Below are 16,845 nucleotides of genomic sequence, written 5' to 3'. Positions count from 1 at the left end.
AATAACCACCAGAAATTTGGTCTCCTCCACAACTGGAACTGGAGTTTTGTCCAGAAACAGCTGAGGATCTAAATGGTGACCTCTTTTCTGGCAGATATGCATACAGACGGTTTTTGACTTTGAGAATCGAAAGCCATTGTCAGTTGCCCGTTGTTGAAGTTTATTCAAACAAAGCTGCAACTGACGTTCAATAATACTCATACTGGACGATCTGTAGCAAATCTGAAAATCGTCGACATATAACGAGCTATCAACGCCAGGTTTTAAACACTGGGTGATGCTGTTAATTTTCACGGAAAATAAAGTTACAGACAGGATGCTACCTTGAGGCACACCCATCTCTTGGGAGTGAGAATCGGATAACGTAGATCCCACTCGTACCTTGAAAGACCTATTCTGTAAGAAATTTGAGATAAAGTCAGGCATACGGCCTCTTAAGCCCATGCCATGGAGGTCTTTCAAAATCCCATACTTCCACGTGGTATCATAAGCTTTCTCGAGGTCAAAAAAGACCGATACCAAATGCTGGTTATGGATAAAAGCATCCCGACAAAACGTTTCAAATCTAACAAGATGATCAACCGTGCTACGTCTAGTCCTGAACCCACATTGCATGTTAGTAAGCAATTTGTGGGACTCAAGATACCAGACAAGTCTACGGCTGATCATTCTTTCCATGGTTTTACAAATGCAACTTGTCAAAGCAATAGGGCGATAACTGGTAGGATTTGTTGGATCAGAAGGAAAGTCACCCGAAATCCAGATTTTGTTAAAGATATTTAATAGAACCACTAAGGATGATTCAGGTAAGTGTTTTAAGAGTTAATAATGTATTTCATCTAGTCCTACTGAAGTATCATGGGCTCTACCTAGAGCGTCCTGCAACTGCATTTTCAGATGAAAAGTTAATAGGTTGCTTTTCAGCTTTATTTCTGACAGATGTAAAAGCATCTGTACTAAAAGAAGAAGAAGAGTTATGAGAGAAATTGTCTGCCAATGCATTAGCAATGTCACGATGAGACGTCACATCGGTGTCGTTGACAGACAAATGGCGAACTGTATTATTGGATTCTTTTCCCTTGATTTTACGTATCCTATTCCAGACAGATTTCACAGATGTTTGAGAAGTCAATTTTGAGACATAATTTCTCCAAGATGATTTCTTACTCTGTCTGATAGCTTTACGAGCCTTTGCCCGAGCAATGCGATAAGTATTCAGGTTATCCCCGGTAGGTTCGCGTTTGAACCTCTCGAGGGTCCTGTTACGCTCTTTGATTGCATCTTTGCATGTCTCATTGAACCATGGTTTGTTGAAACGCTTCGGTACTGCCGAAGTCTTAGGAATAGTTTCCTCTGCAATATCTTTCAAGATGGAGGTGAACAAAGACATGGGATCATCGGCACCAAGCATGGCAGTTTGTTGCAGTCGAGTGCTGCATAGATGCCGAAATTGATCCCAGTTTGCCCCCGTCAACCTCCATCTCTGAGTCCTTTCAAGTGATTGAGGTCCATCATTCTCCAAAATAATTGGAAAGTGGTCACTACCACAAGGGTCTGGACAGACTTTCCAGGAGAAATCAAGACAAAGTGATGGACTACAAAGGGTTAAATCAATGGATGTGAAAGAACCACTTGCAGGATGAAAGTATGTATGACTTTTATCATTAAGTAATATTAAGTCATTTTTAAGAATTAAGTCTTCTAATTGTTTACCTCTATTATTTAAGTCATTGCATCCCCACAAAGTGTGGTGAGCATTAAAATCTCCCATGATAATAAAGGGAGTAGGGAGTTGATCAAGAAGACCTTGAAAGTCCCTAGGGTTAAAATTATAATTGTTTCGAGGCGGTAAATAAACTGAACATAGAGTAATAGTTTTATCAGCCGTGATCTTTACAGCCACAGCTTGTAAATTTGATTTTAATATGACTTCACTCTGGGGAATGTTTTCATTTACAATAATGGAAACTCCCCCAGACGCTCTATTTTCAGTTTCTTGACATTTATGGTAGAGATTAAATCCTCTGATGTTAATACTGTCAGTATCCTTCAGGAAGGTTTCCTGAAGACACACTGCAAGAGGATTATACTTTTGAATTAGAAGACTTAATTCATCAAAATTGGGCCTATGCCCACGACAGTTCCACTGGATAACTTTATTTTCCATCGGGAGGAAGTATGGGTTTTATCTTTGGCTTTGCTGGTGGTCTTTGTGATCGGCAATGATCTGGAGATGAAATCTCCATATCATCATCACCGATATCGGCCAAAGTATCATACATATTGCTGATCGGGACCGAACGAAGTTCGATCTTTTTTAGCCTACCAGACAGTACTTCTGTAGCTTTCTTTGGAGATTTCTTTGTGTCATTGCCTGTCTTAGGGAGACTAGTGCTCGACCTATTTGGTGGATTTTTTAAATCCAATGACACTTGTGTTTCAATTTCCTTTTTCTGGGGTGTAATGTTTAGTTTTTGTGCTACTTTTTGCACCTGTTTTTGCGCCTTCTCAATATCGGACAGCTTCTTGTACTTGGCTTCATCACAATGCCAGGTGAGGTCTGTGTTGATCGCAACACTTTTAGTGGCGACTTTGGCAGCAGCTGCATATGACTTGTCACCGACTGTAGGTGTTGCTGTCTCCACCAACCTCCTGGCATCCGTGAAGGACAGTTTATTTTGTACCTTCACCTGTTGAACCCTTTTCTCCAGCTTCCACCGCGGACACTCTTTCGAGTATGCACAGTGGTTTCCCTTGCAGTTGATACAAAGTGTATCGTTCTTACATGTCTTGCTGTCATGGTCAAAGAGACCACAACGAGCACATGTAAGTTTTCCACGACATGTGTTCTGACCATGGCCAAATCTCTGGCATTTGAAGCAACGCAAGGGGTTTGGAATAAAGGGCTCAACAGGAATATTAAGGTAACCGGCTTTGACAGATTGAGGAAGGGTAGGGACGTTAAAGGTGAGGATACAAGTATTCGTCGGTAACAAGTCATTGTTTCGACGAACCTTTATCCTCCTCACCGCAGTAACACCCTGAGAATTTAAATTTTCGCAGATTTCTTCTTCAGTAACACCTTCCAAATCTCTGCATCTGATCACTCCCTTTGACAAGTTGAGGGAGGTATGCGGAGTTATCTTAATCGGCACGTTACAAAAAACTGTTGACTTGAGGAGACAAGTTGAATGCTTGTCGGTTGAACATTCAACCAACAGCCCATTTTTAATTTTTTTAACTGATTTTGGCTCACCAGCCAAGCCAACAATTGCCCTTTGAATGGCAAACGGGGATAATTTGTTCAAGGCCCCATCATCAGTAGAACTGATGACAAGAAACCTTGGCCAATTTTGTGAAGAAATCACTTTTGGATTTCTTCACACTTTTCTTTGATTTCATGGACTCCTCGTCCGAAGACAAGAAGTCCGAAACTTCGGTGTGGACCTGAAAAGGGGTCCCATCAGAATTTGTAATTAATTTTTTGGTTAAATCCATATTTAATGAATAAAAGGTTCATCAACCATGCCCCCCACCCACCACCGAGTCCAACAAGGGAACATGGTGCTGCGGATAACCAGCAGACAGCCATGCCAGGGATACATGGTTGATATACTTGGGCATTAAGAAAACAAAATCACCCAATTGACCCTAGCCACCGCCCCAAGAGTAACAAATACATATGGTATATAAAACAATGTTTGCTCTCGACTAAATGTAAACAAAACAAAGATTGTATGCTCTCGAGCTTGGCGTGACCAGCCGATTGATCAGGTCGGGCCTACCTGACCGCCCGTCTATTTGAACTCCGGACCAAAGTGATGTATTGTCAGAAGTCATACCCGCAGGTATGCCCCAACTCAATCACCAGGATCCCATCATCCATTTTCACGGGTCGCACCTCATGGCAAACAAGGCGCCCCAAAAGGGGAGTTGTACTGTATTAGCCATTCTCAAGGAGAATGTTTCACCCCTGCACCACGGTGAGGTTACAGTTTCATTATATTCATATGGCAATAGAAAGGAAAATATCTCCCACACTAGACTAAGACATGTTTGCAGTACTTTAAATGCCGATTTATATCGTTGTGGACTTATACCAGATCCCAGCCCAGATTATAATAGATTGTTGTACATGCCATCACATTGTAAATCTACTGCATTTGGTTGACAACCCCATATCACAGGAGCCGGAAGTTTTGAACCCCAATAGGCATTTTCGTTAGACCGATCTGCACTGACACATTTGGCTGAGCTGCCTTACGACCTCGACACTTTCGCTTTGGATTGTCGACCTCTGTGTACAAGTTGTACATACCAGAGTGGTATGTATAAATGTTAAATGTTACAGCACAAACGCTGCCGAGTGCACACACCCCTTCTTTCTTCCACCGGGAAGTCCCACATCAGTTGTCCATGGCATTCTGGAGCCAAAGTGCGGTGGTCGTTGTATGTACTATTTATCATTTGCTCCAGTTTGCCCATGTGGAGGACCCTGTATGTGTCGGCCTCTGATCTGATGATAAAACCCAAATAGAAGCCCATAAATACTAGCACTACCTCATTTCTTAATGTTTTCTGGTATCTAGCATTTTCATTGATAGATTATCTCCCTTGGACTGTTGGACTGTTTTCACCAGTACTACAATGCCAAGTTGACATTGTTTGCAAGCCATATTTTTCAAATCCGACTCTTTGTGATTGTGTTTTGTAATCACATAAATAGTGTATTTATCCAACAAAAATGTGATTTGCATGCTACAAAGTATGTAATGTGTCACTTTCATATAAAAGGTATAATTTAATTCCCCTTTTCTCATTTTTTCCCCTTTCCAACCTATCTCTGCCCTGATACGAATGAATGAATGAATGAATGTTTAATGACACCCCAGCACGAAAAATACATCGGCTATTCGGTGTCAACCTATGGTAAATGTAAACCCAATGTGATGATCAACATCAATATAAAAATTCAACAGTTAAATAAAAAACAGTGTAAAGGACTGTGTAAATATACAAATATCACAGATAGATATAATTAAAATTTAGAATAAAATTCAGTATCACGTAAAAACTGCAATAAAAGTTCTGGATGGAATCGAAATGATTCCATCACATTTCTTTGTCCAAATAAATATTTTCGAGTTGCTGACAACTGCTTACACTCCACCAAAATGTGCCGCACAGTCAGAATACACTGACAGTGGTCACACTGAGGTGGAGGATCTTTCTTTAAAGGGATATTCCTGAGTTTGCTGCAGTTTTTAAGATGTTATCGACTAACAGAAACTTTTTAACGATTGTAATTACATATCAAATATATTTTTTTTGCATAAAATATTAGTGGCTGTATATTAAACGTGTTTCTGATCGTTCTAATATTTGTACTAGGTTAAATTTCATCTTATTGTGTAAAATATTGTTTTTTCGTACGTACGAAATTATTTGAAGACAAAATCCAGTTTGGGCTACTTACAAATATTAAGACGACCAGAAACACATTGAATGTACAGACACTGAACAAGAAAATATATTTAATATGCAAGTTTAATCGTAGAAATATTTTATTAGTAGGAAACATCTTACAATGCAGCAAACTCAGGAATGTCCCTTTAAGATAAATGAATGGGTCTGCCCTGATACACGCATGTAAGAACTATTGTAAGAAGTCAATTAGAATATGTAGGGTATTCAGATTAAGTACATTAGCATCATTTACCTTGAACCTATGGTGCTGTTCAAACACTACTCAGTTTCAGTTGGTGGGTCTGCCACAGATCGCAGTATTCTGTATGGCGCTGTCGTTGGCAATTGTCCAACTTCGACACCATGAGCCTCAGTGTCCAAGACTTTTTTTGTCATGGACTTGGTTAGTCTGGCCGTCCGTCTCATTTCGTACACACCTGCATCCACTTTCGCACACTTCCTGGATTTATTGTGTGGAATGTCCCCTTTCTTAAATCCACATTTTGTACTTTTTCTCACTGGCGGCATTTTAAAACGTTAAATATTCTAATAGGAATGGGTGATTATTTTTGGTCAAGTGACAATTGTGAAATGACTGTACCAGCATGCTTGCTTTTAATATAGTTTAAGCAGCTGACCTAATTACCAGTGATTTAAATTCATATTGAGAGGGACACCCATCTGTGAGTTAATTGTTTGACAGTTTGACTCCTCAACACAGTAACCTCTGACCTAGAGGTGTGATAAACCTTGTTTCTTAACTTTGTTTACATTCCTGCAATGCTTGGTCTTGTACAACTTGGCACATTTGAAAAGACCCATGGCACTGGAATACTTTCTTATAAATGTTGGTTAATGAGACCTGCTCGTAGCAGAATTTTCAAATTTTTAGGTTACGAGAGAAAATAGTTCACTAGTCTCTGTATGTAGGTGACATGGTGCATGAATGAATGTTTTTAAGGAAAAAACAACATTTGATCAAATCGAGATTTGAATTATTTCTAAGGAGACGAGAGCTAACACCCGTGAAAAGGACACATAGATTTTGGGAACATGAGATAATAAGGAGGAGATTGGAACAGAGTGCTTTTTTTCAATCTAGTGCGGGAGCTTCAGTTTGATAAAGACAAATTTCATCAATATTTTCGTATGTCTCCCGAGAAACTGGAGTATGTTTTGGAATTTGTGGGTCCAGTTATAAGTAAAAAGACCGTTCTCCGTGAGCCTCTTTCAGCCAAGGAAAGGCTGGTGATATGCATCAGGTATTATACTCTTCAGTGATGTCATGCAGGGCTTAATACTAAACAGCCTACACTCTTAATAATATTATATATCGTTTTATCGGAAACGGCAATACAACAATTAATTAATACATTGTATAATAATACAATGCCACACAGAACCGATCATCTTAGATTGTTGCCATCACAGGCCCGTAGGCAAGGGTGGGCAAAAGGTATCGAGCAAGCCACCACATCGTGAAAATTACTTTAAAAGCATCACAGTTTACCTCCTAAAATAAAAATAATTTTTTGCGATTTAAGGTCTTTTTATTCGTTAAAAAAAAGATTCACGGATGCCGCTGCAGAATCCTGGCTACGAGCCTGCATGGTTGTTACCGATAAAACTATAAATACTGTTATTCTAGACACTACTACTAACAAAATGACAAACACTGACGACTATTTACATTTTTATTTTTACCCCTCCCTTAAAGCCGCACACCCTAGTTCCATCCAGCGAAAATAAATTATAATTTGGTTAATCTACAAACCTGTAACACACTTAGATCACGTTTTTATCAAATGGAGTGAAAAAGCAGGTTTTATATCGATAAATACCATGGGAATCCCCATGTCCCAATTGCTTGAAATAATTTTGAAAGTTAGTATTCTGATGTCACCGGTAGATGTCGCTCGAAGCACAACAATGCCTACGTCACGACAAATTTCACAGAGTGCGCACAGACTTGGGGTACGTTCTTTTCACCTCTCCTGGACATGTTCCAACTGTTCTGTCCTGGTTGTATCCCCTCTCCAGATATCGTAAGACTTAGCAAAATTATTGGTTTTAAGGGTTTGTAACGTTTTGTATTGAGACACTTACTTGTCTGAACTTTATTGTTACTGAAAATGTTCACGAACTGTGAAGAAAAATCTCACAAATGAACAACAAATCGGATGTTGATTGCGCGAACCGTGCACGAGAAAACAAACCGAACCAAAATGATAACGGTCACGTGGTATACCAACATCTGTGACGTTTACACAGGAAGATTCCCTCTAAAACTAGATTGGACCTCGATAGCACGTCTTGTGAAAAAAATGCATTTCGTGGTTTTACAAACATCAGGATTACCAAAAAGCACTTCAGGTGAATGGAAATGTGTCTTCTAAATAATAAAATGTCTTCTAAATAATAAAATGTAAGTAAAGTGCAATTTTATTTGTGAAAAATGGGGTTTAATAGCGAAAAACAACGCCGTAATGGTTAACAAATAACTGTAACTAGGGTGTGTCCTTTTAATTTTGGCATGAGATTAATTTAGCAAAAGGCACAATGGCACACAGAAGAAAGAATAAATTCCAATGATCAAAATCAAACAAGAGTCGAGGGGCCCTACGAATAGCGGTCCCTCGCATATTCAAGATATCAATACAAGGAAACATCAAAGAGATAAGTTGCAGACAGAGGTCAAACAATATCAATCAATATGAAGTCACCCCCATCCCCATCTCAAAGCGACAATATCTAAAACAATAACAAAACATTTTCGCCTCCTAGTAATTAATATTACTGGAATAAATTCAATTAAAGTGCATGCGTACTCTGTAATTTCTATAATTTAAAGTTTCATCTTAGTGTCACAAAAATATTCACACTACAAATTTAAAATAAATTCAGTTATGATCAGGTATGATTGTAGAGAAATCAAAGAAGGCTGGTCTTCTTTATTTGGTACAATTATTTTTATCGATATCGCCAATTGTACTGAATGGTCCTTATGGTTTTTCAAAGTACCCCACCCATATTTCGTAGCGGCCTACTTTTATTCACAAATTCTGGATCTGCCCCTGGTGTTTCCTTACATTTCAAACTTCATTATATACTTAAGCAATAAATATAAATGTTTTGGTTTTAAACTAATTATCTAAATTTCATTCAGTTAATATTTTGTTTACGCATTTCGTTTCATGGCGGACAGTTAACGGCCAATTATCTCACTTTCTGCTATATTTAGTGGCGGATCCAGAATTTGTGCCTTTGTCTTTTAAAAACTGTCTTTTATGACAGATAGGTTTTAAGAATTGATTGATGAAAGAAAAGAAGAAAATACTTCGACAATATAAAGATAAATATATAATGAGTATTGAGTATTTTGATTCATTTATTCATTATATATATTCATTGACCTTGCAGTCATGTCAAAAGCACTTCTCTCAGTTTTTGTATTTACTGGGTGCTGTTGTTGTGAGTGTTGAGTTGGTGTTTGTAGTTGTGTCAGTGTCCGAGTGTTTTGTTTGTTGTCTGTGTGGTTCATGTAAAAAGTTTGGTTTTGCGACTATTGCCCGGGCATGAATGCATGTGTATGCTGCGTTAATCATAGCTGGCCCAGTGTTGGCGCCCATGACGGGCATGCCAGCCTGATCCCTCCTCCTCGATTGCATATACAAGTCCCACACCTGGTTCTCCATCCACAGTTTGGTGTTTGCAGACATCATTCGAACCCATCGAGAAATCATCACGAAGAAGTCATCTTCACGTGTTCTGGCCTCGATGTTTGCCGTCACCTTTCATATTTCTTCATCAGTGGAGTTCATCTGTTTGGACATTTCCATAAGCAAAACATCTAACTTATCAATTGTCTCCGATTGACTCTTTTTTGTTCTCTTTGGTGTTGAGGAGATGGAGCTCACACATGATAATGTGGATGGGGTAGGTGCTGTGAGGCTGGTGGCCTTCCTTCTCTTGGGCATTGGACTACTGAAAACAGAAAGGGTTATTATTGTTGTGGCTATAATATATTTATTAAATGCTAAATTACATGTTGCTGACCTTTCTGATTCCCTTGCTATTTATTTATGAATGTATTTTTATTTCTGTCAGATTCTTGCCACCGGGGAAACATATACATTTCTTGCTACTCAGTACCGTGTGGGTTTGACAACCGTATCGAAAGTAGTACCTGAGGTGTGTTCTGCCATTTGGCAGACCTTGCAGTCAGTTGTTATGAGCATGCCACAGACCTCTACAGACTGGGTGGAGATCGTTGCAAGCTTCGAGAAGAGGTGGAACTACCCGCATTGCACTGGAGCTGTCGATGGAAAACGTAGTCATACGCGCACCATATATATTTTTGCCTCCCAATGCTCTCAACCTGCCAGATGATGCTCCTATTAAAGGAGCTGAAGAGTTTGGTCCCGTCCCTTATGTTGTGGTGGTAGATGAAGCGTTTCCATTGCAGCGACATATAATGCGACCCTATCCTGGACGTAACTGCACTGAGGAGAAACAAGCCTATAATTATAGGCACTCAAGAGCACGAAGGATGGTAGTGTGCCTTTGGGATTTTGGCAGCTAGATGGCGTGTGTATCAAACCAAAATGGCAGTGTTACCGGAGACTGTTAATTCTATTATCCAAGCCTCAATAATCTTGCACAATATGTTGCAAAAATAATCAACCCCTGCACTGGCTACAGAATTGATTGATGGTCAACAACCAAATGATTTAGATTGCTTAGAGGTTCTACGTTCCCTTGGCACTCGGGGAACTACTGAGGCAGCCAACATCAGGGACACAGAAAGAATACTTTGCAAAATATCCACTGCCATGGCAGGCCGATTATGTTAAGAGAGGATTCCGTGATTAAAGATATATGTCTTACCTCAGTGCAGACTCTTAAGTCAGAATGCTCTTCATCAGACGTGGGCAATATAGGACTAACATCTTCTTCTTCCCCACTGAAGAGACGCTCTGGTTGCCTCTGCGGCACATTGCTGACTGTGCTGTGAATCAAATTAAACGTCGTGAATATCGTATCTCCCAATTCACAAGTTGTGAAGAGCGTTCATTTGGCGAAATAACCCGTGAACACAACTTGTGAACTGGGGTAGGTCGTGAAAAAAAATGGCGGCCGGAAGAAAAGTAGTTTATGGTAAATCATGAAATAATTGCAATTTTAGTTGTCATTCAAGAGAGTAGCATAGATATGTATAGTCATTTGTATCTGATAACCATTGCAGATTGAAAACAAAGTTATTTCACTGCTAAATGTTTCCAATTAATGTGTTATCGCCACGATGTATTATTTTCACACGGCTGCAACATCATGATCAATGTGTGTGTGGGGGTGGGGGCGGGGGCGGTAAATCGGGAATAGAAGGTTAGATTGCATCTAGTAGATATATCAGTTAGAACTATTAGCTAATTATAGTCAAAACATTACAGTATGGTAGTGTGCACTTTCACATGAATGCAATATTAATCAGCCGTGTTTAGACACAACACTGACCGGTCTATTTTGTCAACGGTTCTAGGGGTGGGTGGGTGTTTATGCTTCCCTAAATAATTTGCATACACAAATTGTCATTGTGCATGCAAAGTTACTGAAATATGTTTCTAATTAAAAATTAAAAAAACATTTCCTGTTTTATACATGTATTTAATATACATTACTACAAGTAAAACATTATGTAAAAAGATATATTTAAAGCAACCACGAACTGTTCTTAAAGAAAATAGCATCATCCACAGATGATCCATTTGGTTAGGTTGTACCGATCACTGTGCATCATCATTATCATCAGCATCATCTCGCGGACAGCCATCTGGATGATCTGGACAAACGTATCCATCCTCAATCAACATACTGTGTAGAGTACAGGCTGCCAGTATGCGTACTACCAACTCTAGGTTAGTGTTCTGAATGTCACGAACTCTGCATTTCGTCATCCCAAAAGCATTTTCTATTATCACACGTCCTTTAGATATGTTGGTATTTTGTTGAATATCCGCAGCAGTGAGACTGCCATTGTCACGTTTTGGGGTAATGATGAATGGGAAATCATTACTGACATAGGCCGAGTCGCCTAACAGTTTCCACTGGTTTCCCAACAAGACACCTTTTTCAGCATACAAATCTGACTTTCTAAACATTCGTGCATCATGGACCCGTCCTGGAGGTCCAATAAAAACATTTAACAAATTTTCCTTTCCAATCGCAAACCCCCTGTAGTAGTACGGAGTAATATCCTTTTCTGTTTAAATAAGAAATACCAGATTTGGCTGGACGAATAATTGCAAAATGACAACCATCGACAGCTCCAATGATGTTTTCCTGACCTGACGTACGAAAGAATTGTCTGGTATTGTGTATTGTTTCATGTCCGTCTGGCCACTTGATATATCTGTGTGAAAGGTGATGGATGGACATTAATATTTTCGTAATTATTTGATGTGCGCTGCCTTGGCCAACGTTAAATTTGTCAGACATTTCCCTAAATGAATTGGCATTGCTCATGTACCAAAGGAACATCAAAGCTTTTAGTTCTAGTGAAATCTGTGGAGGCCCTCCAAATCTAACATGTGAGCCATCATGGCCAAATTCTGTTAAGAAGCGGATGAATGTATCGAGCTGCTCCCTGTTCAAGCGTATGTGTCTTCTTAAAGTGTAGTTGTCCATATCAAGGAACAGTGTACATGCCTCCCCCGTCTTAATAACTGGCATGTGTATATTCCGCCATCTCTTCTTCATCAGAAGCAGTAGTCTGGAAATACAAATTAAAAATAGCATTAATTATAAAATTAAATTATTTTTAAATAACAATGTACTAGTGTACCTGGTAGCCCATACTTCGGATCTACATAGAAACTACCGAGATGTGAGTGCGTACATAAATTACGAAATTAGCAAATATTTTGAAACTATAAACATGTAGAGAAAAGGGTTTTTTTGTTTACTTTTCGTGCCCCTAAGAGTACATGCATTTCCACTCAAATTGAGTACTGTATATAAAATATATTGTGCGTATATAGGCTACGCATCTGCAATCCACCCCACCCCCGTATGCGCTTTGGACTAGACACTCCTCCCCTTTCAATGCATACGTACTAGTAGTAGTATATGGACGGCTCCTTAACAGACACAATCCTGTGCATTATCATTTTTACTGAACAAAAGTTGTACCTGTTTCTAATTCTCTTCTTCCGTAAAAAAAAATGTAGCATACTGTAGAATTCATCCATAACTAGACCATGGATGGCGCAAACTAGGCCTAGCATGGCGTCCATCTTGTCTATTTCTCACTTTAACGCTCTCCGCTTGGTGAAGTCGTGTTCACATGTTGGAACTGGTGTACTCACGATATTCACGAGCATCAAATGAACACAGCATAACATTTTCTTTGAGAATGGCCAATACAGCACAAAATTGAAGTTTTGAGTAAAATTCATTATCCGTAAAATTCTGTGATATTTGTGTTTTTGCACAGTTCTTTACACTGGTTTCGCCGACGACATGACTTCACCCACGAAAGGCTACTACAGGAATTGCGTTTAAACGAACCAGATGCTTACAGGAACTTCCTCCGAATGGATAGCACTACATATGATGAACTACTTGCGATGGTTACTCCCATCATACAAAAAGAGGATACCATTATGCGTGATGCTATTCCCACAAGTCAACGCCTATCAATAACCTTACGATACTTAGCCACTGGGAACACATTTGAAGATTTGAAATTCACCAGTGCCATATCACCGCAATCAATTGGAAAAATTGTTATGGAAACCTGTGAGGCCATTATATCCTGCTTGAAGAATTATATACGCGTAAGTATGATCTTATTGTGATGTAAAGATTTGCAGCCAAAACACAAAGTAAAATGTAAACTACACATATCATTTTAAACTTTTATTCCTTTTGAACAGACAATACAATTGAGGCCAATGCGTTTGGGTATACAAGTTGCTATGGCTGGAAATTTGCAAAATAATGGCCAAGAGCCGACTGAGAAAGATCTGCTTGATCTTGCTCATAAATGGCCTGGCAACGGTAACTTCCTGAATTACCCATACCTGGCGGAGTAACGGAATTACCGCCTCCGATACTGTATGGAGTACTGGGTCTACTACTAGCGGAACTGTATGGAGTACTAGGTCTACTGACGGGGTTATTTACTGGCACAGAATAATACGGAGTAGGTCTACCAACGAAGGCATTTATTTGTACAGAATATCGTTTAAGTGTTCCCATTTGTCCTTCAAAGATAATGTCATTTATAGCCTTCTTAGCCAGCAACTGTTGATTGTGGGACATTTTGGAGAGTTCAGATGCCCATGCCTTTGCAATTGGCAGATTTTCATCATTTGGTTCACTTAGGCGTTTACACGCTAAAGAAAGTAGTTCCTGCCGTTGATCTTCGTTGTCTGTTTTGGTAGTCTTCCTTTTCTTGTTTGGCTTACTGGTTGAAGTGTTCGGGACTTTCGTTACAACATCAATCTGAAATGATATTTAAATTTGGAAAATAATGCAAATTTAATGTGTCACTTGTATTTTCAGCTACCGGCCACAGAAGAGGAATGGATTGAAGTGGCAAAGGACTTCGAATTGCGATGGAATTTCCCTCACTGCCTGGGAGCAATCGATGGCAAACACATCAGCATAAGAAAGCCCCCTCATTCGGGGTCTTTTTACTATAACTACAAGAAGTTCTTTAGTATTGTGCTAATGGCCGTAGTTAATGCGAACTACGAATTCCTGATGGTAGATGCGGGAGTAAACGGCCGCGTCTCTGATGGAGGAGTCATCACCCATACTGATTTCGGACATATGTTGAGCAATAATACTCTCAACATTCCGCAACCCGCACCCCTCCCTGTGGGCCCTCGCGCCCTTCATCCTTTTACTTTCGTGGGGGACGATGCTTTTGCTATGACCGAGAACTTGTTGAAGCCCTATAGCCCATCGGCTGCATGCAGGTTGGACTTGCAACAGCGCATTTTCAACTATCGTTTGAGCCGTGCGCGTCGAATTGTAGAAAACGCCTTCGGGATTCTTGTCTCTCGATTTGGCATACTCCAAAGGTCCATACTACTTTCGCCCGAAAAAACCTCCACGGTAACTTTAGCATGCTGTTATCTACATAACTTTCTGAGAAGGAAAGTTGCTTCATATATCACACGTGAATCTGTCGATTGGGAAGACAAGGAAGGAGATGTTCAGGACGGCTCATGGCGGAAACAAAACTTACCAATACATGACTTACAGGCAAACACTAGTCGAAACTCCACCAACATAGCAAAGTCGACAAGGGATATGTACCGCGACTTCTTCTGCAGTTATGGGGCTGTTCCTTGGCAATGGAACAAGTGTTCTTAATCATACCATTGCTTATCAATTAACATCTGTGTTGTACTGAATGATTTCCCTCATAGGTATATCGGATGGCCCATTAAATGTTTAAAATATTTTGCACCGTAATTCTCTACAACTGCTGCACATATAATGATGTAACTTACAGAGAACAAATGATCATCATGTGTCAAAATATGCCATGCCGGGAAGTTTAAAATGGTTGAGGTTGTTTCAGGTCACTAGATATACAGATGTAATAAAATTGTTCCCAGAGAAATAGGCTGAGCATTGTCTTTGGGCCATTTTATTGGACCACCCTGTATGTAATTAAACTGATTAGGCCACTGTAATTACCCATAGCGGGCAGTGAACTGTACATCTTTCATTATGTGATAAATCACAAATTTATTAATTGATCATTGTGAAACACAAAGTGTTGTAAGATATCATTTGGCATAGTGTAAACTTCTAATTTCTAATAAATATTTCATACTAACCAAGTCACCCTCGTCTTCTTCGCCGACTTCTGCTTCTGTTTCTGCAGTCATTTTTATCGAACTGACAGATTTTGCCGGTGTCTCCTGGTCCTGCAAAAAGTTCATGGCATCAAAATACCACTGGGTGGATTCGTAGATGTCATCCGTACTGGTGCCGGACTTCATTGACTGCTGCACCTTGTTGAGTTCTTTGCGGTAATTTGTTCGCAGAGAATTGAACTTTTTGGTCAAGTCCTCCCTCGACGCTGTATGGTACTTCTGTTTGTATTTCGCAAGCAAAGTGTCATACGCGGCATCCTTTTTGTTTCTGTCGCTGTACTCTTTACTTTTCACCTTCCAGAACGCTGGTAGACTGCGATACACCTCAATGCATTCGAGGAGGAACTTCCGCTCCTCTTCTTTGGACATCGTGCCTCTATGGTGTCCCGATGTAGAGTGACGAATATTGTGTCAATATTATTGGCAGGACCCATCCACTATCCAATAATATTGCGCAACCGTCAATAAAAATATAATGATTTTGATTTTGCTCAATATATTGTGCAATGCTTCAATATGACAGGTAGACGGTCAATATTATTGCGCAAACCTGAATATTGCACAATAATATTGCACGTGGATGGGCCGCTTTACCATAGTTTGACACCCAATAGCCGATGTATTTTTCGTGCTGGGGTGTCGTTAAACATTCATTTATTCATTGAGAAAAATCGCTCAGCGTTTTATCCCCAGCGGTTTACCGCTCTGCCGTCGGGACGTTCCGCACTCAGTGTAATTGATTCTATGTAAAAAAAACACTAGTTCTAAAAAAAAATTCACCGCGCGGTTTTCCGTTACCGCTCTCCAGTGTAATTAGGCCTTTAAGCCGAATACGAACTTGAATGGGCAAATGTTCAATTCGCATGGGATGCTCGACGCAAACAGTTCCATCCCCAAAGAATGGTGCATTTCAAAGACTGTTAGGCGAGTGATAAAAAAATTGTATTGTCCGTGACTGCATATTACCTATTTTTAAAGAGACATTCCCGAGTTTGCTGCAATGTTTAAGATGTTATCGACTGACAGAGACTTTTTGACGACTGTAATTACATATCAAATATATTTTTCTGCATAAAATATTAGTTGCTGTATATTAAACGTGTTTCTGATCGTCCTAATATTTGTACTAGGTTAAATTTCATTTTATTTCCTAAAAGCTATTTTTTCGTACGTACGAAATTATTTGAAGACAAAATCCAATTTGGGCTTTTTACAAATATTAAGATGGCCAGAAACACATTGAATATACAGACACCGATATTCTAAACAAGAAAATATATTTAATATGTAAGTTTAATCGAAGAAATATTTTATTAGTCGAAAAACATCTTACAATGCAGATGTGAACAAGCTTCATCCTACCAAGCCAGTCCTGGGAGAGTGTCAGTCATCATACAGGCGGTGCAGGAAGGATGAAGTAATCCTGTCCCAGCATCGGCCATACACATTTCTGAGTTTGCTGCAACTTTTTAAAGGTGTTATC

General features: G+C 39.5%; 1 protein-coding gene across 1 annotated transcript; it reads left to right on the top strand.

The window, feature by feature from the left end:
- The first annotated feature begins 13,464 nt into the window (after positions 1 to 13,464).
- On the top strand, positions 13,465 to 14,850 carry LOC121387276 (protein ALP1-like). Its single transcript, XM_041518301.1, has 2 exons — positions 13,465 to 13,524; positions 14,032 to 14,850. The coding sequence occupies exons 1-2, from the start codon at positions 13,465 to 13,467 to the stop codon at positions 14,848 to 14,850; spliced, it is 879 nt and encodes a 292-aa protein (XP_041374235.1).
- The last annotated feature ends 1,995 nt before the right edge of the window (positions 14,851 to 16,845 follow it).

The sequence above is a fragment of the Gigantopelta aegis genome, chromosome 13 (genome assembly GCF_016097555.1).
Source record: "Gigantopelta aegis isolate Gae_Host chromosome 13, Gae_host_genome, whole genome shotgun sequence".
Taxonomy (NCBI): Eukaryota; Metazoa; Mollusca; class Gastropoda; order Neomphalida; family Peltospiridae; genus Gigantopelta; species Gigantopelta aegis.
Note: the sequence above shows the minus strand (reverse complement) of the source record. Positions and strands in the feature narration are given on the sequence as shown.

Coding starts and splice junctions, on each gene's coding strand:
- LOC121387276 (XM_041518301.1), top strand. CDS start 13,465: ATGGCCAAGAGCCGACTGAGAAAGATCTGCTTGATCTTGCTCATAAAT. Junction 13,525..14,031: donor TCATAAATGGCCTGGCAACG/GTAACTTCCTGA, acceptor TTGTATTTTCAG/CTACCGGCCACAGAAGAGGA.